General features: G+C 50.6%; 1 protein-coding gene and 1 pseudogene across 2 annotated transcripts; one reads left to right on the forward strand and one right to left on the reverse strand.

Annotated features, from left to right (window-relative positions):
- The first annotated feature begins 410 nt into the window (after positions 1–410).
- Positions 411–20,281, forward strand: CPT1C (carnitine palmitoyltransferase 1C). 2 transcript variants are annotated; one of them, XM_007184944.3, is made up of 19 exons: positions 411–626; positions 1,295–1,449; positions 6,492–6,631; positions 7,872–8,043; positions 8,175–8,276; positions 8,359–8,496; positions 12,590–12,667; positions 12,902–13,009; positions 13,114–13,198; positions 13,635–13,830; positions 13,945–14,127; positions 14,829–14,934; positions 16,413–16,529; positions 17,282–17,446; positions 17,690–17,824; positions 18,771–18,923; positions 19,411–19,524; positions 19,644–19,736; positions 19,969–20,281. In XM_007184944.3, exons 2-19 carry the CDS (start codon positions 1,309–1,311, stop codon positions 20,146–20,148), a joined length of 2,406 nt encoding a protein of 801 aa, XP_007185006.1. In that variant the 5' UTR covers positions 411–626; positions 1,295–1,308; the 3' UTR covers positions 20,149–20,281. The 2 variants fall into 2 exon arrangements, with proteins under 2 accessions (XP_007185006.1, XP_028022971.1); XM_028167170.2 differs by having other exon boundaries at positions 12,935–13,009.
- Positions 20,282–23,496: 3,215 nt separating this feature from the next.
- On the reverse strand, positions 23,497–24,195 carry LOC114238252 (ferritin light chain-like; annotated as a pseudogene).
- Between the last annotated feature and the right edge of the window lie 2,504 nt (positions 24,196–26,699).

The raw sequence follows: 26,699 nt of genomic DNA on the forward strand, positions 1-26,699 counted from the left end.
AATCCCTGCAGCTGCATCTTCCGTGGGTGGTTTTGGTGGGCCGACCTGACCCCAAAGCAGTCCTCCTCCCTCCCCTGGGTGGTAGGGCTGAGATTCACTCTGGCTCCCACGCGCGTGGGCTGTGAGCTCCAAGCTGAGCTTCCTTCCTCAAAGAGAAAGAAAAGAGACAAAGAGTGGACTGGGGAGCCGAAGAAACTGGGGTTCGGAGGAGAGGTGCTGCGTAGAACGGGGGAGGCCCAATGGTGGAGAATCAGGCGGGTAGGAGTCTGTGGGCTGGGGATCGAACGGAGGGAGGGGATTGGACGCTGGGATTCGAAGGGGGCGGGAACTGAGCGCGGAGATTGGAAAGGGGCGGGGATAGAAGATTGGAAGGGGGCGGGGATAAAACCTAGGACTTGAATACCCTGCGAGGCACCCGTGAGACAGAAATCCGGGTTCCTGGATGTTGGAAAGTCGGAGGCGGACAGGTGCTCCGGAGGCCCATCGACCAAGTCTTGGACTCATAGTCACTGGGATTGGACATATGCAAGCGGGAGGCTTGAGTCCGGCGCTCTAAATCGGGGGTCGGGGGGGTGTACTCGGGCTTGGTCTCCAGGATCCAATCGGCGGACCCCTGACTCAGCGTGGTAAGTGCCGGACTGGAGGGGCCCGAGCTCCTGCGGGGGCTGGAGGATTGTGTCTTGGGTTGGGAGTGCGGGCCTCTCCATCACTTGTCCTCGACGCTCGCCTCTGCTCTCAGCCTCAGCATCCCTGCCCGCGAGGCATGCGCAGTAGGGTGCTTCCCCCCATCCCCTTCAGCCCGGGGGCGGGGGGAGGGGACGCTGGGCTACCCCAGAGCGTATGAATTTATAGAGAACCCCCACCCAACTCCCCCCTCACTCCCACCCCCCAGCCCCAGCCTTGGAATGGGAAGCGGAAATGGAGTGGACAATGCCAAAGTCTGGCAGGTGTTCATTTCAAATGGGTTTGGGACTAATGTTTTTCCCGAGATCCCGCAACTCACCCTGGACCGGTTTCCCGCCCCGACCCCCGAATCTTGAAAGGCCCTTGGTGGGGGGCACTGTCCCCGCACCATGTTCTCAGAATAGCCGCAAAAGGGGTTAACGCAAATTATCCCTCCTGCCTTTCTGTGCGTTCACAGAGGTCCCCAGTTGAAGTCCCCCCAATACCGGAGTCTTCAGCCAGGACCCTCAAGACCCCTCAGGTTAGGGAAGGGTGAGCTGGCGTCCTATATTCCTGGGTCTGCGGAGAAGGGGCTGGGGGTCTGGAGAATGACCCTCTGTCCTCCTCCCAGGGCTGTAGCGTGACATGGCTGAAGCGCACCAGGCCGTGGGCTTCCGACCCTCGCTGACTTCGGACACAGGAGAAGTGGAGCTCAGTGCCCCGATGTTGCAAGAGATCTACCTCTCCGGACTGCGCTCTTGGAAAAGGCATCTGTCCCGTTTCTGGGTGAGGAGGGCTGCGGCTTGGTTTCCTTCCAGGAATCCAGTTACCTGCTTCCGGGATGCCTAAGGCTCCCTTCCGGCATCCTGGTGGTCCCACTTCTGGGATCCTGTCACCCCTTCTGGGAATTTTGGTGTCTACTTCAGGACCCCTTAAAGCCATTTCCGGGTTCTCTATGGCTCACTTCCGGGATCCTCAACCTCACCTACTGGGAACTGCCATTCACCTCTTGTAGCCACTTCCTGGAAGCCCTTCCCACTCTCCCCACACCCACAAACACAACTTCCACCCCAATTTCTAGAACTCAGTCCCCTTACCGTTCCCTTTCATCTCTAGCTCTAAACGAGGTGCTTCCCGTTCCAGAACCCCATGGCCTGATCAACATCTTGGGTAGCCCACACCCCAATCCTGAAGGCCCCCCTTTCCCATAGTCCTTACCCACTGGGTCTGAGAGGCCCCTCCTTGCCCCTGCTGTGAACCTCCAGTACCCTCTCCAGTATGTAGCGCACCCTCCCTACGGCTCTGAGATGTGAACCTCCACTGTCTGTATCCTCTAGTTACCCAGCACCACAAAGCCTGCTGCCCCAGCTCTGGAAAAGCCAAGCTCCTGCTCCTTGCCCTTGCCCTAGAATGCCCTAGAATGCCAACATCTACCCAGAGCCCACGTCAGCCCCAGACTCCCCGGTTCTAGAACTCTGGCACCATCTACGTATTGGAGCCTCCCTGCTGGTCACACCGTCTTTCTGTGAACACAGGTCTTGAACACCTGTGGGGTCTGCCAGGACTGAGTTTGAATCCTGGCTCTGCCACTGACTAGCTGTGTGGCCTTGGGCAGGCGCGTTGCTCTGAGACTCAGGTTCCCCACATGTGAAACAGGAGTGATGGCAGCACCTCCCTCACAGGACAGTTTCGAGGATTAAACGAATTCTTACATGTAAGCCCTGAGCCAAGTGCTTGGCCCATGGCAAGTGCTGAGTAAGGGTTAGCTTTAGATTATAATATTGTTTGTCATTTACCAAATATCTGTGGAGCATTTGTTAAGGGCCTGGCACTGTTTGGAGCACTGGGGACACGGCAGGGAGCAAGAGGGACAGATCTGCCCTCATGGAGCTCTTGATCAAGCTGGAGGAGAAGGCAATAAAGAAGATAAATAAGCAAACCATAGAGTATTTTAGGTGGTGTCGTGCTATGGAGGAAGATAAAGCAGGCAGGGAAGAGGGAGCATGGAGGTGTTATAATAAAGCCAGGGGGCAGCCCAGGAGGATCTCTGGAAGCTGAGACATTTGAGCAGGGTGGATCACACTTCTATGGCCATATTGGTTGTTAAAATGGTTATTAAAATAGAGATGTATCTGCTCCAGTGAGTAAATAGCCACTAACCCAAAGCCCCAGAGAGACCCTGCCCCTGGAGCCCCCTGCACCTCAGGCCAACCCAGCAGTTAAAATGTTAACCTGTGGTTAAATACACACATTTATATATATACACATACATAGACACTTAAACTAAGATCTAATTATATACAGAAAAATGCACAGATTTGTTTTAAGTGTACAGTCCTTGAATTTTGTAATATCTTTGTAACCGGTATAATACCTGTGTAACCAGCTCCCCATCAAGACAGCACTGCCATCATTCTAGGATGTTCCTTCGAGCTCCTTTCCAGCCAGCACTCCCTACCTCACCCTCACTGCAAGGCAACCACTGTTCTGATTTCTATGCTTATAGATGGATTTGGACTGGTGTTGCTGTGTTGAATATTTTGACTGTCACCCCTGTATTTGAGTCACCTCTGAAGCTCTTTTCTGACTCATGTCACCTGTTGCCAATGGCCCCCCACCAGACCCTCATATTAGTATTAATTGATAATTGTAATAATGACAACTCTTGCCTTTCTATCACATAGCTGCCTCTCTCCCTGATGGTCACGTGGAGCTCTCACATCCTTCCTCTCCAATCTGGGACCCTAGGAACCACCCTGAAGCCGTAGCTCCTGGAACTTGGTCCCAAGATGGGGGCTGTGCCCTCAGCAATGCCAGAGCTGTAATTCCATAGACTCATTGCCAAACCTTACTTTCTTTTTTTTTTTAAATTTATTTATTTTATTTATTTATTTTTGGTTGCGTTGGGTCTTTGTTGCTGCGCACGGGCTTTCTCTAGTTGCGGCAAGCGGGGGCTACTCTTCGTTGCAGTGCGTGGGCTTATTGTGGTGGCTTCTCTTGTTGCGGAGCACAGGCTCTAGGCATGCAGGCTTCAGTAGTTGTGGCATGCAGGCTCAGTAGTTGTGGCGCACGGTCTTAGTTGCTCTGTGGCATGTGGGATCTTCCTGGACCAGGGCTCGAACCTGTGCCCCCTGCATTGGCAGGCAGATTCTTAACCACTGCGCCACCAGGAAAGCCCTAAACCTTACTTTCTTCACGTAAAAAATGGGAACCTTGACAGTCCCTGCCTCAAGGGATTGTTGTAAGCATTAGTTGTCTTAGCAGAAGGCCTGGCTCACAGAAGTGACCGCTCCAGCATCACGATTCTTGTCTTACGTGCCACGTAGGTGCTGTGTAGCCTCCAGCATGTTAGTCACTTCTCTGAGCTTCTGCTTTCTCATTTCTAAAATCAAACTAGGTAGTAATGTGTCTCAGGTTCTGTACCAACCAAGCCCTTTGACTCTGTTGCTCATCTGGTCCTCATTAAGACTTTTTGTTTTTGGCCGTGCTGCGCGGCTTGTGGGGTCTTAGTTCCCCAACCAGGGATCGAACCCGCGCTCCCTGCAGTGGAAGCTTGGAGTCTTAACCTCTGGACTGCCAGGGAAGTCCCGTCAGGGCCTTCTAAGGTAAGCCTATCATTAGTCCCGTTTTACAGATGGGGAAAGAGAAGCCCAGAGAGGTGCTTTCACTTTTCCCAGGTCACACAGCTGCTAAGATGCAGAAGTAGAGGCAGAGCTAGAATTAGCAGTCTGGCTCTGGAGTCCATGCTGAGGCCCCACTACCCTGGGGTGCTTTTCTAGAATGTGATCTCAATATCCATGCCAAGAGAGCTGTTGTGAATTATGTGCAGTGGGTCACTTGGGCCAAGCATGTGGCATGGCATCCGGCACTTAGTGGGTGGTTCATTGGCAGGAGATTTGTCATCTGAAATCATTTCCAAATGAATATGAAATTCTGAGATACGGCAGACTTCAGAGTTCGGTGCCTTGTGGTTCATCCTGGTGCATTAGGGTCACAAGGCATCCCGGATGGTTTAAGTGATTGACAGTGGACCCTGGAGCCAGGGAACCTGGGTTCAAATCCTACCTCCACCACTTCCTGGCCATGTAGCCTTCGACGAGTTCTTCAAACTTCCTATCTCCTCAGTTTCCTCACCCATATGATGAAGATAATAATAATTTATATCTTACTGAGTGACAGGGGAACGAAATAATTTAATAATGCTCCTTGTACTTGGGAAGTGCTATGGAGACATTTCCTGTTATTAGGATGCCCCTCTTCTATTGCAATACAGAGCCCTAGATAGAAGAACTGAAAATTTCTTTTAAAAAGAAAAATTAAACAACAAAAATAACCACATTTGCCAGTAACCTTTTCCTGCCAAGCCAAAGGGAGACTGTCAAGTAACTACATCTCCAGTGAGAAGTAGATTAGCAACAGAGAGGATCGTCATAATAATTATTGGGCACCTGCAGTGTGCCTGGCTATGAGCTATGCAATTTACCATTCTGCTCCCCCCACCCCGAGCCCTCTGCTTTATTTTTCTCCATAGCACCTCTCGTCATCCGACCCACTTCACTAAAGCCTTTACTTATGTAGGTATTGTCTCTATCCCCCATGAGAGCAGGAATCTTGCTGTCTTGTCACTGCTGTTGGATTGCAGTAAGCATTTGTGGAATATTTCCTCATCCAGCCCTTGTGACAGCCCTATGAGCCAAGTACTGGGATTGTTCCCATTCTACAGATGAGGAAACTGAGACAGAGAGGCAAAGTCACTTGCTTGCAGTCACTCAACTAGGTAGTGACAGAGCAGACATCTGAACCCAGAGGGTGGGGACTCCAGAACCCAAGGTCTAAACCATGATCTCTGAGGCCTTCTTGATCATTAAAACGTGGGAAGAGGAGAGAGAGTGGTTTCTTGAGCCCTGGTGGTGACACCAAAACCAACAGTAGCTCTTTTCCCGGCTTAACCATGCTCTCTGTGTGACTTTGAACCTACGTGTTTTCTTTTGTAAAAAGAGAACATCTTAGTACCTACTTCATGGGGTTGTTGGGAGTTAATTAAAGAGTTAAGCCTTGCAAATGGCACCTGGCATGTAGTAAGTGCTCATTAAATGTTAGTCAACTCTTGGGGCTTCCCTGGTGGCTCAGTGGTTAAGGATCCGCCTGCCAATGCAGGGAACACGGGTTCGAGCCCTGGCCCAGGAAGATCCCACATGCCGTGGAGCAACTAAGCCCGCGAGCCACAACTACTGAGCCCACGTGCCACAAATACTAAAGCCTGCGCGCCTAGAGCCCGTGCTCCTCAGCAAGAGAAGCCACCACAATGAGAAGCCCACGCACCACAACGAAGAGTAGCTCCCGCTCGCCGCAACTAGAGAAAGCCCGCAGGCAGCAACAAAGACCCAACGCAGCCAAAAATAAATAAATAAATAAATAAAGATTAAAAAGAAATGTTAGTCAACTCTAGCATGCTTCCCTGGGAGTCTGATTAGTTACCCAACACTTTCATTCATTCCTCAGTCATCCCATGGCCAGCTCCTGAACTCTGGACACTGCTGGATATGGGATACCAGTTTGCTTTTTTGACAGTTTCACCTTCGGGGTCCTGCCTGGGAGTAACCTCTCCTCCAGGGAGCCCTCCCTGACTCCTTCAGGCTGAGCAACCTGCCCTATCCTATCGCCATTAGTACTCACTTCATTCTGGTCTGACATCCCTGGGGGCAAGACCCAGATGTGTCTGTTCCCCATGGCGTCTGGTGCACCCAGCTCAGTGCTGAATCAACATCTAAGAATGGTGCTAAGTAGATGGGATAATTGATTGAATAGGTGCCCTTTCCTCTCCGCAGAACGATTTTCTCACAGGTGTGTTCCCTGCTAGCCCCCTCAGCTGGCTGTTCCTCTTCAGTGCAATCCAGCTTGCCTGGTTCCTCCAGTTGGATCCTTCCTTAGGACTGATGGAGAAAATCAAAGAGTTGCTGCCAGACTGGTGAGGTCTCCCACTTCAGCCCAGTAACCTCCTAATCCCTTTCCCTCCACCCAGTAAGTTTCTCTATCAGCATGTATGCCGGTTAAAGAAAAGTAACGCTTGAGACTTGCTTGGGGTCAGATAAATAAAGGTACAGACTCAAGTAAAAGGAGGTGATTTCCTCTCTTGTCTCTGTACATTTTCCACCCTGGCTGCTTCTTGCTAAAGGGGATGGTGGCAAACTAGACAATATCCAGTTATGGTTATATATACTAATGGAAGTATGAACTCTGCTAATCTACAGTTGTGTAGTCTTGGGCAAGAGACCTCGCCATTCTTGGTGTCAGGGTCTTCACCTGTAATGTGGGGATAATAATAATTGCTTCTTAGGGTGGTTGGAGGAATTAAACAAAATCATGCATGTGGAATATTCAGTACAGTACTAGGAGGTTATTAAATGGGAGTGGTTGAATTATTATAGTTGTTGGGGAAGGTTTGGAAGCCAGATGTGGGTGATGTGGCAGGTTCTAACTCTTGGATTAGTCCTCCTGGGGAAGACGATTCAAACTTTGTGCAGACGGCCTCAAAGGGCAGATCCAGGATCAGACGTAGAAATTTCTAGGAAGGCTAGATTTACCCACAGAGGGGAAGTGACTCGCCCCGAGTCCTCCAGGTGGGATTTGCTCACAGCCTGTCTGATTGCAACTTTGCAATCATGTTGATTTACTGTATCTTTAGACCAGCATTTCCTGAACTTGAGTTTGTATTGAAGTCACCTGGAAGGCTTGTTACAACACTGATTGCTAGCCTGAACGCCAAGAGATGGAGATCATGGGGCCCAGAAAGTTGCATTTCTAACAAGCTCCCAGGTGGTCCTGATGCTGCTGGTCCAAGGGCCACACATTGAGAACCACTGCCTTACAGTGTAATTTGATCTGGTATATTTCAATAGAAATACCAGCTCTTATTTATTAAGCACCTGCCAATTTCCATGGGAAGTGATTTTAGAAACTTGGTGTCTCCGCAGTCCTGGGAGGAGACGGTGGGTGTACCGAGAGAAAATCACACCTAGCACTTCACAGATGAGGAAACTGGACTTTTTCTGACCAACTCTAATGCTACAGGATATTCCTCCAACAGCGAAAAGATCAAAGTCAGAGAGTGTTAGGAACGGCAGGCGCTGGGTGGGGCTGGAGGGGAGGGGTGTTCTGAGGCCAGGAACCCCAGGCTTATACTCTTTTTCTCTATCCCCCGACCCCAGGGGTGGACAGCATCACAGGCTTCGGGGGGTCCTGGCGGCCGCGCTGTTTGCTTCGTGTCTGTGGGGAGCTCTGATCTTCACGCTTCATGTGGCCCTGAGGCTACTTCTGTCCTACCACGGCTGGCTCCTCCAACCCCACGGAGCCATGTCCTCACGCACCAAGACCTGGCTGGTATGGGAGGGGCAGAGCCCTGCTCAAACTCTCTCTGCCCCATTCTCTCTGTGGGTTGCCACCCCGCTACCCCCAACACCTGGCTGCCGGGCTGCAGTGAGGAGTTTAATGAACCACTAATTTTCCGCCAGGCCCTGGTTCGCATCTTCTCCGGCCGCCACCCAATGCTCTTCAGTTACCAACGCTCCCTGCCGCGTCAGCCTGTGCCCTCCGTGCAGGACACCGTGCGCAAGGTGGGCCAGGTCCCCGGGGATGGGGCGGGAGGCTGCTGAGCAGTGGGGTGTGACCTGCCGTCTTCCCCTCCTTGCCCCTCAGTATCTGGAGTCTGTCCGACCCGTCCTCTCCGACGAGGACTTCGACTGGACCGCGACCCTAGCACGGGAATTCCTGAGGCTGCAGGCGTCACTGCTGCAGTGGTACCTTCAGCTCAAGTCCTGGTGGGCGTCCAATTATGTGAGTACCGCATCCTGTAGGCAAAGGTTCTGAGCCGGCCCTCCTAACCCTGCGAGTTTTTCGCCCCGCCCCACGCCCCGCCCACAACCCCCAGGCCCAGCGGAGATTGGCGCTTCACTCCAGCCGTGAGAACATTCTGAGCCCCACCCCCACGCTCCAATAGTTTAAACCCAGCCCCAGATGGCTTCGATATTCTGAGCTCCTCCCTCCTCTCACATATTCTGGAACCCGTCCATCCTGTGCCAACATTTTGAGCCCCGTCCCCCCATGCTCCCGCATTCTGAGCCCGGCTCTTCAATAATGTAAGCTCCGCCTCCAGGGTCCGCCCACATCCAGAGCTCCGCCCCCAACCCTCCAATATTTAATCCAGAATTCCGGGCCCCTTCCAACATTTCAGCCCCTCCTCTGGCCTGCCGAGTCTCTAAGACCCGCCCCCAGTTCTTGTTTCCTCTCCCCTGTCTGGGCAAAGACGCCAAACGGGCTTCTACTATGATTTCAGGAGCTAGAGCCCTAGAACGCACTCTGAGTTGAGATCCTTGGGAAACCGAGGCATAGAACCAGTAAGCGAGTCACCCTGTAAGCGGCTTCCAGGCCTCCCATTCCGTAGGAAGCCACAAATATCTGTCAGGCAGCATGTGATGAGGTGGAGGTAGGAAGAAGAGACAGATGTATCACTTTTATAGATTTCACATATAAGTGATACCATATAATATTTGTCTTTCTTTGACTTACTTCACTTAGTATGATAATCTCTAAGTCCATCCATGTTGTGCAAATGGCAATATTTCATTCTTTTTTATGCAAGCCTTAGTGGTTTTTTTTTTTTATAGATTTATTTATTTTTGGCTGCTTTGATTCTTTGTTGCTGTGCATGGCTTTCTCTAGTTGCGGCCAACAGGGGCTACTCTTCGTTGAGGTGCGCGGGCTTCTCACTGTGGTGGCTTCTCCTGTTGCGGAGCACGGGCTCCAGGCGCGCAGGCTTCAGTAGTTGTGTCATGCAGGCTCAGTAGTTGTGGCTCGCAGGCTCTAGAACGCAGGCTCAGTAGCTGTGGCACACGGGCCCAGTTGCTCGGCGGCATGTGGGATCTTCCCGGACTAGGGCTCGAACCCGTGTCCCCTCCATTGGCAGGCGGATTCTTAACAACTGTGCCACCAGGAAAACCCAACAAGCCTTAGTTTTAAAGTTTTTTTTTTTTTCCCTTCATGCTTTTGGACCAGATTCTGTTCTTAAAAAAAAAAAATATATATATATATATATATACACATATAAATAATATAGCAATTATATAATATATAAATTATATAAATATGTGTTGTTTATTATATATAAATAATGTATATAACACACCATATTATATATATTTCACTGATATATTTCATTGTACCTCTAAGGCACTGCCAGTTATAACATACACCATTATCTTATGGACAACTAAGGGAAAAGAACTAAAGTCTAACACAGTGCTTTCTTATCACTTATTATATAGGTCGATCCTCATTATTCATGCATTCTGTATTTGCAGATTTGCCGACTTGCTAAAATGTATTTGTAACCCCAAATCAGTATTCATGGCACTTTCATAGTCATTCACGGACATGGCGCAGGATGGCAAAAATTTTGGCTTGCCCGCTGCCACATTCCCAGCTGAGATGGAACAGGGCTGGAAGGAACCTGACCCTGATTTCCCCTTGGAACAATGGCTCAGTGTTCGCTAATCAGCGTTCACTGCCACTTTATAGGACATAACGACCGCGAGTAATGAGAATCAACTGTATACGTTAAAACAGCTCAGACTTACTTAGACATACATCTGTATCAACTATCACTCCCAAGCAAGCTCAGAAAAACAGAAATGTAAATTGTAATAAATTGGCCTAAGCATCCCTAAGACTTTCACGCTCAGAATCCATCCCTTCTCAATTGCTTTTTGATTCAGACTTGTCCATATCTTCCTACTTTCCGCACAGCTTCATCCTTTGTGTTGTCAAGAACCTTGACAATGTAGCATTTCCTGAAAGATCCTATAATGTACCTAAAGCCATTGGTGCAGAGCACTAAAGTGGCCTTTATTAAAACCAGATTAATTTTTGCTTTGCTTTGGAGATTTTCTGATTCATCGCCACCTCCCCAATGCCTCTCCCCCCGCCTCCCCCCCCTCCCATCCCAACAGTTGGGTTCCTGGAAGTTAAAATCTTGCTCCACAATTATCTCTAGGATTTTCTTCTGAGTCATAGACTTTAGCAAGCTTTGATGCTGGTGAGGCTTTTCTTTGAAAAAAATGGTACATGATATGCATATAATGTTACAATTTTTTTTTTTTTTTTTTTTTGGCCAGGCCACAGGGACATGCAGGATCTTAGTTCCCAACCAGGGATTGAACCCATGCCCCCTGCAGGGGAAGTGCAGAGTCCTAACCACTGGACAGCCAGGGAATTCCACAATATTATACATATAGTATTGTAAAATACACAAATCTTACATGTACAGCTTAATGAAGTTTTATGTATGCATATAACCAGATAACCCCTGGCTAGGTCAAGATATAGAACTTTTCTACCATTTGCTGGAAACTTATGGATTTTTCCAGAAGATGTTGCACATTCCCAGGGAATGACAACTACATCCTGCCTAGTCTAAGTGTAAGGAAGTGTAGGATGCCATCAACTTTAAGACGTAAGCAAACATGTATGTCTTCATAGACTCTACGCGATTCTATGACATAGAAGAAAGAAAAACATCTAGAAAACATTCAAGCCCTCTCTGACTACCTCCCTTTAATTCTTGTTTCTCCCACCATCGCCTGTGAGAAACACCTTGGTCAGAGTCTTTTCTGAGTGTATATATACATATATTTATACCCAGGGATATATATATATATACACACATATTTAAGTATATAATTTTTATTTATAATATATAATTTTAAAGTATTTAGTAATATGTTATATATCATATAACACATTAATATTTAATATTATAATAAAACATAAATATCATATATAATTTTAATTGTGATTAAAATAGACATAATATAAAATTTGTCACTGTAACCATTTTTCAGTGTACAATTCAGTGGTACTAAGTACAGTCACAGTGTTGTGTAACCATCACTACTATCTCTCTCTAGAACTTTTTCATCATCCCAAACAGAAACTCTGTGTCCACTATGCAAAATATCCCTATTCTCACTTCTCCAAAGCCCCAGGTAACCTCTGTTCTACTTTGTCTCTCTGAATTGGCTTATTTTATATTTTTCATAGAAATGGAATTTGTCCTTTTGTGTCTGAGTCATTTCACTTAGCATAATGTTTTCAGGGTTCATCTATGCTGTAGCCCCGAAGACTTAGAACTTCATTCCTTTTTATATTAACATTCCATCGTATGGATAGACCACATTCTGGTTGTCTATTCATCCACTTGGTGGACAGGTTGGGTCTTAGTAGTATTTTTTTAAATAAAATGGGATCGTTTCATATATCTTGTTGTGTGCCTAGCCTTTTTCACTCTGAAGCCTGTCTTGGTACTCATTCTCTGTCAGTAATATAGATGTAACTTTTTAAAAAAATTAATTCATTCATTTATTTTTGACTGCGTTGGGACTTCATTGCTGCACGCGGGTTTTCTCTAGTTGCGGCGAGCGGGGGCTACTCATTGAGGTGGCTTCTCTCGTTGCAGAGCACGGGCTCTAGGCGCGTGTGTTTCAGTAGTTGTGGCACGCGGGCTCAGTGGTTGTGGCGCACGGGCTTAGTTGCTCCACGGCATGTGGGATCTTCCCGGACCAGGGCTCGAACCCGTGTTCCCTGCATTGGCAGGCGGATTCTTAACCACTGCGCCGCCAGGGAAGCCCAGATGTAACTTATTTTTAACAGCTATGAAGTATTCCGTAACTTGAGGGTTACATGGTTTAGCTAACTGATCCCCCATCGATGGACTTCTAGGTTATTGCTAGTTATTGATCTTGATGCCCCCTTCATGGAGCTCCACCCTCCCTGTTTGCCATAGCAAAGTCTTGGGGGGCTCCCCTCCCCCACTCGCCCCCCCGTACCTTGACCCCAGCCACCGCAGCTGTGTGTTTCTCTGCCCCACTCCTAGGTCAGCGACTGGTGGGAAGAATTTGTGTACCTGCGCTCCCGGAACTCACTGATGGTGAATAGCAACTACTATATGATGGTGAGAAGGGGAGAAGGAGGTTAGGAACCAGGCCGGGGATGGGGTTCATAGTTCCTGGGGTCTAAGGTTGGGGTGTCTGGGTAGAATGTGGGGTTTAGGGTCAGTGACCTCAATCACAATCTGGATTTCACCATCCTGCCTCTGTTGGGATCAAGACCTGTGTTTGGGGTCAGTGCCCCCATCAGAGGCAAACCTGACCCCAGGCGTTTTGCTATCCCCTGGACCTGCCCGCAGGACTTCCTGTATGTCACGCCCACTCCCGTGCAGGCCGCCCGTGCGGGGAACGCAGTCCACGCCCTCCTTCTGTACCGCCACCGCCTGAACCGCCAGGAGATCCTGCCGGTAAGAGGGCTGCGCCCGCGGGCTGGGGACAGAGGCTGTGGTCCTGAGACCATGAGGCCACGTGGGTCCTGGGAAGCAGTTCATGGACCCATGACCTCCTGCAGACTTTGCTGATGGGAATGCGGCCCTTGTGCTCTGCCCAGTATGAGAAGATATTCAACACCACGCGAATTCCCGGGGTCCACAAAGGTGAGCCCCCTCTCCCCTCCTCACTGATAGAGGCAGAACAGTGTAGTGGCTAAGAGCACGCTCTCTGGAGCCAGCCTGCCTGGGTTCAAATACCAGCTCTGTAACTCCCAAGCTGTGTGACCTTGGGCAAGTTATTACCCTCTCTGAGCTTCAGTTTCCTCTTCTCTAAAATGGGATAATAAGGGTACCTAGGGTGGTGAGGATTAAAGGAGTGTGTCGGACAGTGCAAGCCACTTGGTAAGTGCCTAATAAAGGTCATTATTATTTTTTTTTTTTGGAGTATAACTGCTTTACAATGTTGTGTTAGTTTCTGCTGTACAATAAAGTGAATCAGCTATATGTATACATATATCCCCTTCCTCTTGGACCCCCGCCCCCTATCCCACCCGTCTAGGTCATCACAGAGCACGTTATTCTTATAATATATCACCCCTAGACCACATCCGCCACCTTCGTGACAGCAGACACGTGGCCGTCTTCCACCGGGGCCGATTCTTCCGCGTGGGGACCCACTCCCAGAGTGGCCTGCTTTCCCCGCGGGCCCTGGAGCAGCAGTTCCAGCGAATCCTGGACGACCCCTCTCCTGCCTGCCCCCACGAGGAGCATCTGGCGGCCTTGACCGCTGCTCCGAGGTGAGGGTCACAGATCTGGGGGCCCGGAGGCCCAGCCAGCGTCTTGAGGTTGCAGGCCGGGTGGAGGCTGGGCATGGTAGAGAGTCAGCCGGAACTCAGGCACTCCCCCGACAGGGACATGTGGGCCCAGGTGCGGAGGTCCCTGAAGACCCAGGCCCAGGAGGCCCTGGAGGCCGTCGAAGGGGCTGCTTTCTTTGTATCACTCGACTCTGAGCCCGCGGGGCTCACCAGGGAGGACCCTGCAGCTTCCTTAGACACCTATGCCCACGCCCTGCTGGCCGGCAGGGGCCACGACCGGTGAGTCAGCCTGGGGATTTGGACCCCACCCCACATGTGACCCCAGACCCAATGCATTGAGACCTGGGGACCTCTGAAGCAGATAACTGCTAGACCTGGGACCCCCAGATCCAGAACCGCAGATCTAAGGACCACCAAACCCCTGACCTGGACCCTCAGACCTTGAGAAACTCTAGACCTGGGACTCCAGACTCAGAATCGCAGACCCAGTGACCCCAGATCTGAGGATTAACAAATGCCAAACCTGGGACCCCTAGACCCAGAGACCTGCAGCTAGACCCCAAGCCTGGGGACCTCAGACTCAGAACTGCAAACCATGGAATCCTCAGACCTTAATGCAGGCACCCCAAACCCAGGACCTCGCACCTGGGACCCCGCCTACGTAGAGATCCTCAGACAACTTCCTTGGTGCCCACCAGGCACCACTCTGATTTCTGAGGCTCCTGGGAGAGTCCGCCTAAGCTCTCAGCACCCGTAGACCCTGAGCCTTTTTTATCACATTCTTTCAAAAGCCCTGAACTCTCCAAACCTGAGACACATCTCAGAGACCATCAGTACCTCCACCTTCTTAGAGCTCCCCATACCAGGACCCCAGCCCTGATTCCTAGATCTCCCCACGGAAACCCCCTGAGTTCCCACAGAGAGCCCCCCGACGTCCCTCCTGGCCTCTTTGGTGAATACTCTGAACTCTCCCCCCGCAGCTGGTTTGACAAATCCTTCTCCTTAATCGTCTTCTCCAACGGGAAGCTGGGCCTCAGCGTGGAGCACTCGTGGGCTGACTGCCCCATCTCAGGACACATGTGGGAGGTATGGCAGCTGGCCGGCCCCACCCTGGGGGCCTAACCCCCCCCCCCCATTTCCAAAGACCTTCCTCTCCAGCGCCTTAAGGTCAGAGGGAAAACGGAGGCTCAGAGAGAGGCAGAGACCAGACCAGGGTCGCCCTGCAGCAAAAAAGGATGTCTGGGATTATGACCTTTCTTTCTCTCTCTCTCTTTTTTTTTTTTTTGGCCGTGCCACACGGCTTGTGGGATCTGAGTTCCCCAGTCAGGGATCGAACCCAGGCCCCAGCAGTGAAAGCGCTGAGTCCTAACCACTGGGCCACCAGGGAATTCCCTATGACCTTTCTTTGACGAATGGGCATTTGGGGCTCAGAGAAGGGAAGTGATTTGCCCAGAGTCACAGAATCAGAAGTTGCAGAGCGAGAATAAGAATCCAGAATGCTCTGAGACCAGAGTGTGAGTGAGGCCTTCCAACCAGATCATACTCACGCTGAGTCAGACCTATCTCCCAGCTCTGGTTTGCTGTGTGACCTTCAGCAAGTTACTCCCCTCCTCTGAGCCTCAGTTTCTGCTTCATCAGGTGAAAAGCTTGGATTTTCTTTTATCTTTAAGCTCCCCTCCAGTTCTGAGAACCTTAGCATCTCTCTTTTCTCTATTTCACTTAGTACCTAAATCATAAGGGGTGGTGTCTGCACCCCACCAGTTTCCCAGTCTTCCGTGGTGTTGCATGAGGGGTTAGCTGGGATCCAGGGTGTGGATCAGGCATGTATGAGGGGAAGGGAGGTTGCTTCCAGATCTTGAGAGCAGCCCCAGGTAAGCACTGAGTCTTCTGTGCCTGTTTATTGTTTATAAAATGGGAATTTGCCTTTGATTATATTGGTAAATGACACTCTCAATTCAATTTAACCTCAGACCCTCAAGACACTGCCTGTCATCTGCCATCTCTGCATATTGACTTTGAACAAAGAGATGTCACATAGAGTAAGATAAAGAGAAGTGGAAACTCTAAGGCATAAAGTGAGAGGTTCTTCTTCTCATTTAGTTCTAATGTCAAAATGGGGATCTTAATCCCTTCTTTCTAGGGAGAAATTAAGTGGGAGGCTGGCCCGTAGTAGGTGCTCCATCAGGACTGATTTAAAACATTTAACCACCAGCAGGGCATGGGTACCACTCAGTCAGAAGGAATGCTGACCCCTAGAAGCCCATGCTATGCCCAGCTTTCTCTCTCCTCTCCTAGGATCATGGTGGGGGTTGTCTTGGGAGGGCTGGGGCAGCCATTGGTGGCTCTTTATCCACCTGTCAGAAGTACAAGGGCAGTAAGCGAGTATTAGTATTAGCCTTGCTCTCAATGAGTATGACCCCAAGAACCCACCTGTGACCATCAGAGGTTTCTGTTTCTCAAGGATTGTCCCTGACCCCCTTAAGAAGGGACTTAAGAGGTCCCTGGTTAGATGTCCCTTGGTCCAGAGGGAGGAAGGGACTCTGACAGCTTCCATTTGTACACAGTTCACTCTGGCCACAGAATGCTTTCAGCTGGGCTACTCGGCAGACGGTCACTGCAAGGGACACCCTGACCCCTCACTGCCCCAGCCCCAGCGGCTGCACTGGGACCTTCCAGACAAGGTTAGGCCTGGTTTCTAGGCCTCTCTTCCAAGTCCCAAAATTCCTGGCTTTGACTCTAACCTCATCCCCACCGCAACCTCAACCGAAATATCAACCCCATCCCTAACCCAAAACCAAACCCACACCCCATCCCCCAAAAAGCCCCAACCTCAGACCCCAACCCTATCTTCAGTCTAACCCCATCCCCAAATGCAAACCCACCTCACACTAACCCTCTTCCCACCACCCAACCCCATGCTCAACCCCAATCCCATCTCCATCCCCAGCGTCAACTTAGTTCTATCCCCACTCAAACCCAACTTCATCTCCACCCCAAACTCATCTCCATCCCCAACTCCATCGCTATTCTTAAATTCAATTCCATCTCCAACCCTAACCCCATCCTCAACCCTAACCCCATCCCATACCCAACCCTAACCCCATCCTCAACCCTAACCCCATCCCATACCCAACCCCAACTCATATCCCATCCTATACCCAATCCCAACCCCATCCCCAGCTCCAATTCAGTCCTCATTTTCAACCCCATTCCCCATCCTATCCCTATCCCCAACCCCAATCCTATCCCGACCTTCACTGCCAGCCCCAGCTCCATCTTTAACCTAGCCCTTCAGCTCCATTCCCTTCTTTGTCCCCTTTTCCATATTCCACCCCAACCTCACTCCATTCCCATCACTTCCAGCCCCATGCCCAGCTCTAACCTACCCCTTTCTGTAACCCCTGGCCATTCCTCCCTCCTCCTTCTCTGGCAGATCCATCTATCCATCTCTCTAGCCCTGAGGGGAGCCAAGACCTTGTCTGGAAACATCGACTGCCACGTCTTCCCCTTCTCCCACTTCGGCAAGAGCTTCATCAAACGCTGCCACCTCTCTTCAGACAGCTTCATCCAGATGGCCTTGCAGCTGGCCTACTTTCGGGTCAGTTGGGTTCCCGACCCCCACCCCCTCTCAGGACCTCAGTTCACCTGGGCCCCCAAGACCCGCCGCATTGACCCCTTTAATGACTTCTTGGTTATTGCCATGGTGGGTCCACCATCTTGATTTCTCTCTCCCAATCGCATGTCCATGGGTAGGAGGAGCTGGAGGTCCAGACAGAGGTGGGTCAAGTCCGTGAAGACTTCCTGAACCTAGCTGACAGGCTCCTCTCCTCCTTGTCCCCAGGACAGGGGTCAATTCTGCCTGACTTATGAGTCGACCATGACTCGCTTGTTCCTGGAAGGGCGGACAGAGACGGTGCGTTCTTGCACGAGGGAGGCCTGCAACTTTGTGAGAGCCATGGAAGACAAAGAGAAGACAGTGGGTGTGGGCCTCGTTTGAGGCTTCAGTCATTTCCACATACTCATTCATACATATACGAATTTTTTTTTTTTATTGATTAATTGATTGATTGATTGATTGCTATGTCGGGTCTTCGTTTCTGTGCTAGGGCTTTCTCCAGTTGTGGCAAGCGGGGGCCACTCTTCATCACTGTGCGCGGGCCTCTCACTACCGCGGCCTCTCCCGTTGCGGAGCACAGGCTCCAGACGCGCATGCTCAGTAATTGTGGCTCACGGGCCCAGCCGCTCCGCGGCATGTGGGATCCTCCCAGACCAGGGCTCGAACCCGCGTCCCCTGCACTAGCAGGCAGACTCTCAACCACTGCGCCACCAGGGAAGCCCATATACGAACTTTTAAGGAGCACCTTCTCAGGTCCAAGCTCCGTGATGGGACAGGGGAGGAACCAAGCCCGGTCTCTGACCTCAAGGAGCTCACTGATGGGGGGAGACAGAGGTAGTTCAGCACAGTGTGATACATGCTTTAATGGGGGTCACACAGAGGGCACTGGGGGAGCACCCAAGAGGGAGCCCTGGTTCCACAATGTAGGTCTCTTTATGTAACCTCTGTGTGACCTTGTGCCTTTCATTTGTACCATTCTTCATGTTCCCTATATAACCTCTCTGCTCAGAACCCCCCAGGCACCTCTGTTGCCTCTCCCCCCAAATTACGAAGTATTGTGGTTCAATGGAAGGAGTTTGGGCCCTAGAGTCAGACAGCCCTGGGAATCCACCTGATTCTGCCTTGCTGTGTGACCCTGGGCAAGTGACTTCCCCTCTCTGTGCCTGTTTCCCTTCTGCAAAATAGAGTTGATATCTCTGCCTTGCAGGGATGTTGCAAGCTGGGTTGAGGCCGGGGGTGTGACAGGTCTCAGCAGTAAGCCCACTTCCTGTCTTTCCATGACCTGTGACCTCCCCGGGGACCCCAGGACCCACAGTGCCTCGCCCTGTTCCGCTTGGCGGTGGACAAGCACCAAGCCCTGCTGAAGGCAGCGATGAGTGGACAGGGGGTCGACCGCCACCTCTTTGCTCTCTACATCGTGTCCCAGTTCCTCCACCTGCAGTCTCCCTTCCTGGACCAGGTTGGGGTGAAGGGAAAGGGTTAAAGAGGGAAGTGGCAAACCACGGGAGAAGGGAGGCACTTCCGGGCAAGGAGGGTGATGTTGGAAAATGGAGGTATCAGCAGAGGAGAGAGTTAGGGAGACCCGGGAAAGAAAGGGAGAGAGAGCGGAAAGAAAGGGAGACAGAGCGGAGAGGGCAAAGGGGCCAGGAAAGAGGGGCGTGGTTATGGAAAGAAACGCGAGGGGCGTGGTCAGAGAGGAGAGGGGCAGGGTCAGGGGTTGAAAGGGAGAGGGGCGTAGTTGGGGGAGGGGGGACAAGGAGAGAAGGCGGGTTCTGGGAGAAGGAAAGAGGGGTGTGGTCAAAAGGGAGAAGAGCAGAGGGGTGACGTCAGGAAGCGGAGGGGCAGAACGGCACAGATTTAAGGGAAATAGGCAGTTCAGCCAAGGCGGCGCGGACCTGTGGGTCAGTTTGTCTTTATCGCACACGTGACCGACTTCTGTCCCTCAGGTTCACTCGGAGCAGTGGCAGCTGGCTACCAGCCAGATTCCTGTTCAGCAAATCCACCTGTTCGACGTCCACAGTTACCCCGACTATGTTTCCTCTGGTGGTGGATTCGGGCCTGTGAGTGGAACTGGGCCCTGAGGGAGGGAGGAGGGGGCTGGGCGTCCGCACTCCTACCTAGGGGGGGTGGGGAGGGGGACCGGGGGCTATGTTGTTGCCCTCACTCTGTCCCTGTCAAGGCTGATGACCATGGTTATGGTGTTTCCTACATCTTCATGGGGGATGATGTGATCACCTTCCACATCTCCAGCAAAAAATCAAGCACAAGAACGGTGAGACTAACCCACCCCCGCCCCTTCCTCCCTCAGGACCCCCACTTCCCTGCTCTCCTACAGCCTAGGAGTGCAGACTCCCAGCTCCCGACCATCCCATGATCCAGGAGTCCTAATACCCAAACCCCTCATTCCCTCAGACCCAGGAGCAGGGACCCCAGCCCTCTTGTTTCTCAGCCCCTGGGAGCTCCTCTCCCAACTTCTCCTGGACGTGACACATCTCTCCTTCCAGGACTCCCACCGGCTGGGGCAGCACATCGAGGATGCATTGTTGGACGTGGCCGCCCTTTTCCAGGAGGGGCAGCGTCTTAAGCGCAGAGGGTTAGCGGAGGAGGGCTCGGAGCACAGCCGTGACTCTCTCCCCTGCCATACCAGGGGCTCCAGGGCACCCACGACAGCCACTAACTTTTGACACCTTCCAGAGGGGAGCTGGTCTCCCCAGGAACTAGGGGGAAGGTCTCTATGGCTGGGCTGGTGCAGGACAGAAGCAGCCTGTTTGGGTTTGGGAATCCCACATCTGGTCTAATAAAGATGTGTGCGCTGGGGATGCGGTGTCCGCTGTGCTCTTGAGCTGGGCAGGGATGGGAGAGGTGAGGGTCAGGGTGGAGGAGGAGAAAAGTTCCCATCCATCTCCGGGCCCCACCACGAATTCCCGGTTACAATCACCACATCAGCTATAACCCCCAACACCTGCCCAATTTACTGCATTCCCAGCCCCAGTCACACCAAACCCAACCATTCAAGGCCCATCCCAGTCAGACAACCCACGAGCTCTCATGAGCTCAGGTGCAACACCAACTGCCCACCCTAAACTTTTTTTTTTTTTTAATATTTTCTTGGCCAGGCTGCAGGGCATGTGGGTGCTTAGTTCCCCAACCAGGGATCGAACCTGCACCCCCTGCATTGGAAGCACAGAGTCTCAACCACTAGACCACCAGGGAAGTCCCTGTCCACCCTAAACTTAAAGGTTGACATCTCCTAAATGAATCCCCCAGGATTCTTATTACTTCTAGAGGCTGCCCACATTCCTAGGTTATGACCCCATCTTCCATCTTCACAACTAGCATTGCTGCATCCCTCTGTGGCTTTCTCCTCTAGTCATACCTCCTGTGACTGACTCCTGCCATCATCTTTCTTCTAAGGACCCTTGTGGTCCTTAGGACCCTTGTAGTTAGACTGAGCCCACCCAGATAATCCAGGATTAGCTCCTAATCTTAATACCAACTGATTAGCAACCTTAATTCCATCTGCGACCTAATTCCCCTTTGCCATGTAGCATAACACATGCACAGGGTCCAGGGACTAGGAGGTGGGCATCTTTGGGGGAACCATTGTTCTGCGTACCACAGGGGCATAGATGAAACCAGACTGGCCACGAGTTGATAAGTAGTGAAACTAGGGGAAAGGTCATTGGGATGGGGATGGTTCATCATATTATCTTACTTTTTTTTTGTCATTTTAAAAAATTGACGTATAGTTGATTTACAATGTTCATTAGAGATTGTCCTACTTTTTTTTTTTTTTTTAATTTTTATTTATTTATTTATTTATTTATTTATTTATTTATTTATTTATTTATTTATTTTTGGCTGTGTTGGGTCTTCGGTTCGTGCGAGGGCTTTCTCCAGTTGCGGCAAGCGGGGGCCACTCTTCATCGCGGTGCGGGGACCGCTCTTCATCACGGTGCGCGGGCCTTTCTCTATCGCGGCCCCTCCCGTTGCGGGGCACAGGCTCCAGACGCGCAGGCTCAGCAATTGTGGCTCACGGGCCCAGCTGCTCCGTGGCATGTGGGATCTTCCCAGACCAGGGCTCGAACCCGTGTCCCCTGCATTAGCAGGCAGATTCTCAACCACTGCGCCACCAGGGAAGCCCGAGATTGTCCTACTTTTGTAGATGCCTAAAAATTCCATGACAAAGAGTTAAATGAGGGGGCTTCCTGGCGGTCCAGTGGTTAAGACGCCGCACTTCCACTGCAGGGAGCACGGGTTCAATCCCTGGTTGGGGAACTAAGATCCCACATGCTGTGCTGGGCAGGGGGGGGTGCCCCCCAAAAAGTTAAATTCAAGGTTATTGAGCTTTAAAAAAAAAAGAATTAAATGAGTGAAAATACTGCTCAGCTTTTTCCCTCCTTTGTCTGCTGATTATAAGGAACACCTCCCCACTCCAGCCTGTCCAATATAGTCATAAGCGGGGCCAATCATAAGCAGGGGGAGCGGTGAATGTCACGGGGGTCTGACTCACCTGCTTATGCAGCTTATTTGTGTCTTCTGGTCCTGCTAATGCCTGATCTAGGATCCACTCCCGACGGATCACTGTTGGGTCCGCCCACCCTGAAATACTTGGGGGTTCCAACAGAATAAACTCACGATGGGCCACGCTGGCTGCATGTCATGTGATATCCTGTGTTCTGATCCTCCGTCTCTATCGGCTCAGTAGCACACCAGGAGTTCCTCTGGAACACGGTGCATGGCCTTGCTTCACAACCCTGGGGTCGACACTGTGCTTTCTCTGTCGGGAGAATCCTTGGCAGAAACTGTGTGTGACATCTTTGCCAATCTACAGATATTTCTGGGCCCCATGACCCAATCGGCAGGGCTGCTTGCATTGCAGCTTGTACCTACTGCAGGTCTTTTCCTGGCCTGGGAGTCACTCAAAGCTAGAAGTCTTCCGTGTCACCCAAAAAATGGATCAGAGCAGTATTTCCCAGTGTAGAATATTCTTCCTCCAGAACCTGAAGATGCCTGAGCCCGTAGGATGAAGAGCGTGGGCTTCTTTCTTAGTGGTAAGATGCAGTATTTGTCCTTCCCTTTCCAGTAGGTACTGCCCACTCCTCAGATGGCCGGGCTCCTAAAACCTTCACTGATGTGATAGGTCCCTGAAACTTTGTAAAGTTTATTTCCCATCCCCTGGGCAGCATGTGTCTTATCAATACCTCCAGTGCACTTCCTGCTTCTTGTTTATCCAGTCTGATTAACGTGATATTATTGATAGGGTGAACTAATGTGGTGTTTTGAGGAACGTTTAAGCCAGTACTGTGAGCCACACATGTAATTAAAATTTGTTAACATCTTGTAAACTTGGCTTGGAGGACAATAATGTTAAGATGTCCATACTATCCAAAGTGATCTACAGATTTGATGCAATTCCTATCAAAATCCAGTGATTTTTTTTATCAAAATAGAAAAAATCCAACCTAAAATTCATATGGAATCTCAAGGGACACTGAATAGCCAAAACAATCTTGAAAAAGAGGAACAAAGTTTGAGATCTCACACTTCCAGATTTCAAAAGTTATTATAAATCCACAGTAATCGAAACAGTGTGGTACTGGCATAAAGGCAGACATATGGAACAATGGAATAGAATAGAGAGCCCAGAAATAAACCCTGGTATGAAACGTTGCCAAGACCGTTCAGTGGGGGAAAGGACAGTCTTTTCAACAAATGGTGTTAGGAAAACTGGATATCCATGTGCAAAAGGAAAACTGGATATCCATGTGCAAAAGAACAAAGTTGGAGCCTTATCTGACACCATATACAAAAATGGACTCAATATTAAAGACCTAAATGTAAGAGCTAAAACTATAAAACTCTTTTTTTTTTTTTTTCCTGCAAAAAGCTTTATTGTTTCCATATGGTCCATGGCTGGGGAGAGAGCTCCAGTGTGGTTAACAAGCTGCCTACTGGCTGCAGAGAGGGGCTTCAGGCAGAAGCCCTGACATCAGGGGGTCTCCTCAAAGTCTGCTGGGCTCTGCAGGCTCCTAGTCGTGCTTGAGGGTGAGCCTTTCAAAGAAATGCTCGCCCAGCCCAGCCTGGGGACCAGCCAGCTTGCGGAGGTCGATCAGGTGATCGCCCATCTTCTGGATGAATTTCACCTGCTCATCTAGGAAGTGGCTCCAGGAAGTCGCAGACATGGGGGTCCGCATGGGCAGAAGCCAGGACATGCAGATCCACAAGGGCCTGGTTCAGGTTCTTCTCCGTGAACACAGCGGCTTCCACAGCGTCCTGGGTTTTACCCTACTCATCTTGGGACAGCTTCTGCACGTCCTGGAAGAGGGCGCAGCCGCCATGCTGGTTTTGCATTTTCAAGAGACGCTAGGCGCCCTCGAGCTTCTCTTCGGCCAATTCGCAGAAAAAGTGGCCCACGCCCTCCAGAGTCAAATGCTCCCGGTGGAAAGAGAAGCCCTGCGGGAAGAGATGGCGGGAAAAACGGTTAGCAGGAGGAGGGGCCAGGCATGCGGACTCCGCCTTCTGACTATCCAACAGGACAAAGAAGGCGAGCGCGTGCGCAGAGGGCCGGAGGTGCGCAGCTGAGGGGAACTTGGGCTGGGGGCGTCCTGGGGACCCACACCAGAGAGAGGTAGGTGTAGGAGGCCCGCAGATGCATGTTGACCAGGCGGTTGACGGCGGCCTCCACCTCGCTGGAATAATTCTGACGAATCTGGGAGCTCATGGTTGATTGGTAATAAGGAGTTAAGCCCGAAAAGTGGTGCTGGCTGGTCCCATTGAGCGAGGATAGCTGAGTGGCTGATTCGAAGGTTGCGACTGGAAAAAAGGTTGGAGGCTGGTGGGAGGCTGGAGCAAAGGGGCGTCCCTGGGTCTGTTGAATTCAAACCCTGTGGAAGCAAGAGACAGTTCGGGGGGCCGCAGAGCGCACTCTTATTAAACTCTTCAAAGAAAACAGGGGGCAGGCACTTCCCAGGTGGCGCAGTGGTTAAGAATCCGCCTGCCAATGCAGGGGACGCAGGTTCGATCCCTGGTCTGGGAAGATCCCACATGCTGCCGAGCAACTAAGCCCGTGCGCCACAACTACTGAAGCCTGCGCGCCTATAGCCTGTGCTCTGCAACAAAGAGAAGCCGTCGCAAGGAGAAGCCCTCACACCGCAACGAAGAGTAGCCCCCCGCTCGCCACAACTAGAGAAAGTCCGCGCACAGCAATGAAGACCCAACGCAGCCAAATTTTTTTTAAAAAAAGGTTAAAATTGTAAATTTTATATTATGCGTATTTTGCCACAATTTATTTATTTGAAGTATCATTGATTTATAATATGTTAATTTCTGCTCTGTATCAAAGTGACTCAGTTATACATACATACATTCTTTTTTTTTTTCCGTATCATGGTCTACTGGCTGAATATCAGCATGTCAGTTTACTTCTATGTTTTTAATTGTATTTATTTTTGTCTGTGTTGGGTCTTTGTTGCTGCGCGCGGGCTTTCTCTAGTTGCAGCGAGCGGGGACTACTCTTCATTGCGGTGCGCAGGCTTCCCATTGCGGTGGCTTCTCTTGTTGCGGAGCACGGGCCCTAGAGCACTTGGGCTTCAGTAGTTGCGGTGCATGGGCTCAGTAGTTGAGGCACGTGGGCTCTAGAGTGCAGGCTCAGTAGTTGTGGCACATGGGCTTAGTTGCTCTGTGACATGTGAGATCTTCCCAGACCAGGGATCAAACCCGTGTCCCCTGCGTTGGCAGGTGGATTCTTAACCACTACACCACCAGGGAAGTCCCCATATATATATTCTTTTTCATATTCTTTTCCATTTTGGTTTGTCACAGGATATTGAATATAGGTCCCTGTGCTGTACAGCAGGGCCTTGTTGTTTATCCATACTATATATAATAGTTTTCATCTGCTAATCCCAAACTCCCAATCCTTCCCTCCGCTACCCGCCCCCTTGGCAACCACAAGTCTGTTCTCTGTATCTGTGAGTCTGGTTTTGTTTCACAGTCGTGTTGATTTGTGTTGCATTTTAGATTCCATATAAAAGTGATATCATATGGTATTTGTCTTTCTCTTTCTGGCTTACTTCACTTAGTATGATAATCTCTAGGTCCATCCGTGTTGCTGCAAATGGCATTATTTCATCCTTTTTTATGGCTGAGTAGTATTCCATTGTGTATATATATGCCACATCTTCTTTATCCATTCATCTGTCGATGGACATTTAAGTTGTTTCCATGTCTTTTTTTTTTTTTAAGAAATTCACGGTCTTTTATTTATTTATTTATTTATTTATGACTGTGTTGAGTCTTCGTTTCTGTGCGAGGGCTTTCTCTAGTTGTGTCAAGTGGGGACCACTCTTCATCGCGGCGCGCAGGCCTCTCACCATCGAGGCCTCTCTTGTTGCGGAGCACAGGCTCCAGACGCGCAGGCTCAGTAGTTGTGGCTCACGGGCCCAGCTGCTCCGTGGCATGTGGGATCTTCCCAGACCAGGGCTCGAACCCGTGTCCCCTGCATTGGCAGGCAGATTCTCAACCACTGCGCCACCAGGGAAGCCCATGTTTCCATGTCTTTTGCCACAGTTTTAAAAGCCAGCCATTGCATTTCCTCATGCCTGGGTTGAGTTGGACTCACTGGCCTTGCTGTGGTCGTTGGGCATTGGTCACTGCATCAAGCTGAAGTGTCAGCTGGGAAATGGGATGGCAGGACTCTCTCTCTCCGTGGGGTCTATTTCACAAGCTTCTCTCCAACAGGGCAGCCTGACTTGTTCTATGGCAGCCCAAGGTTCCCCAGGGTACAAAAATGGAGGAGCCAGACCTTCTTAAGCTTAGGTCTAGAACCATCCTAGCATCATTTCCACTGTATTCTTCTGGTTCAAGCACGTCACTAGGCCAGACTGAAAGGGAGGGACCTACAGAGAGTATGAACACTAGGATTTATGGCTCACTGAGCCTCTAATGAAACTGACTACCCCAGCAGTTATGTCTGTGTTATTATGCTCCTGCAGCCACATGCTGTGGGCTGGGGTGTGGGAGCTCCCTAGTTCCTGCTTTCACGATTGTAGGAGATAATAGCTACCCTGTAAGGGTGCTTTGGCAGTGCTGTTCTGAGAGACTTTCCCAGAGATGTAGCCCAGGGTCCTCTCCTACAACCCTTCCTGACAGTTTCTGTCTTTATTTCCTTGTATTCAATCTATTCTGCTTAAAAGAACTAGGGTAGCTTCTGTTACCTTCCCTTAAATTTTGA

This window comes from Balaenoptera acutorostrata, chromosome 19 (assembly GCF_949987535.1).
Source record: "Balaenoptera acutorostrata chromosome 19, mBalAcu1.1, whole genome shotgun sequence".
NCBI lineage: Eukaryota > Metazoa > Chordata > Mammalia > Artiodactyla > Balaenopteridae > Balaenoptera > Balaenoptera acutorostrata.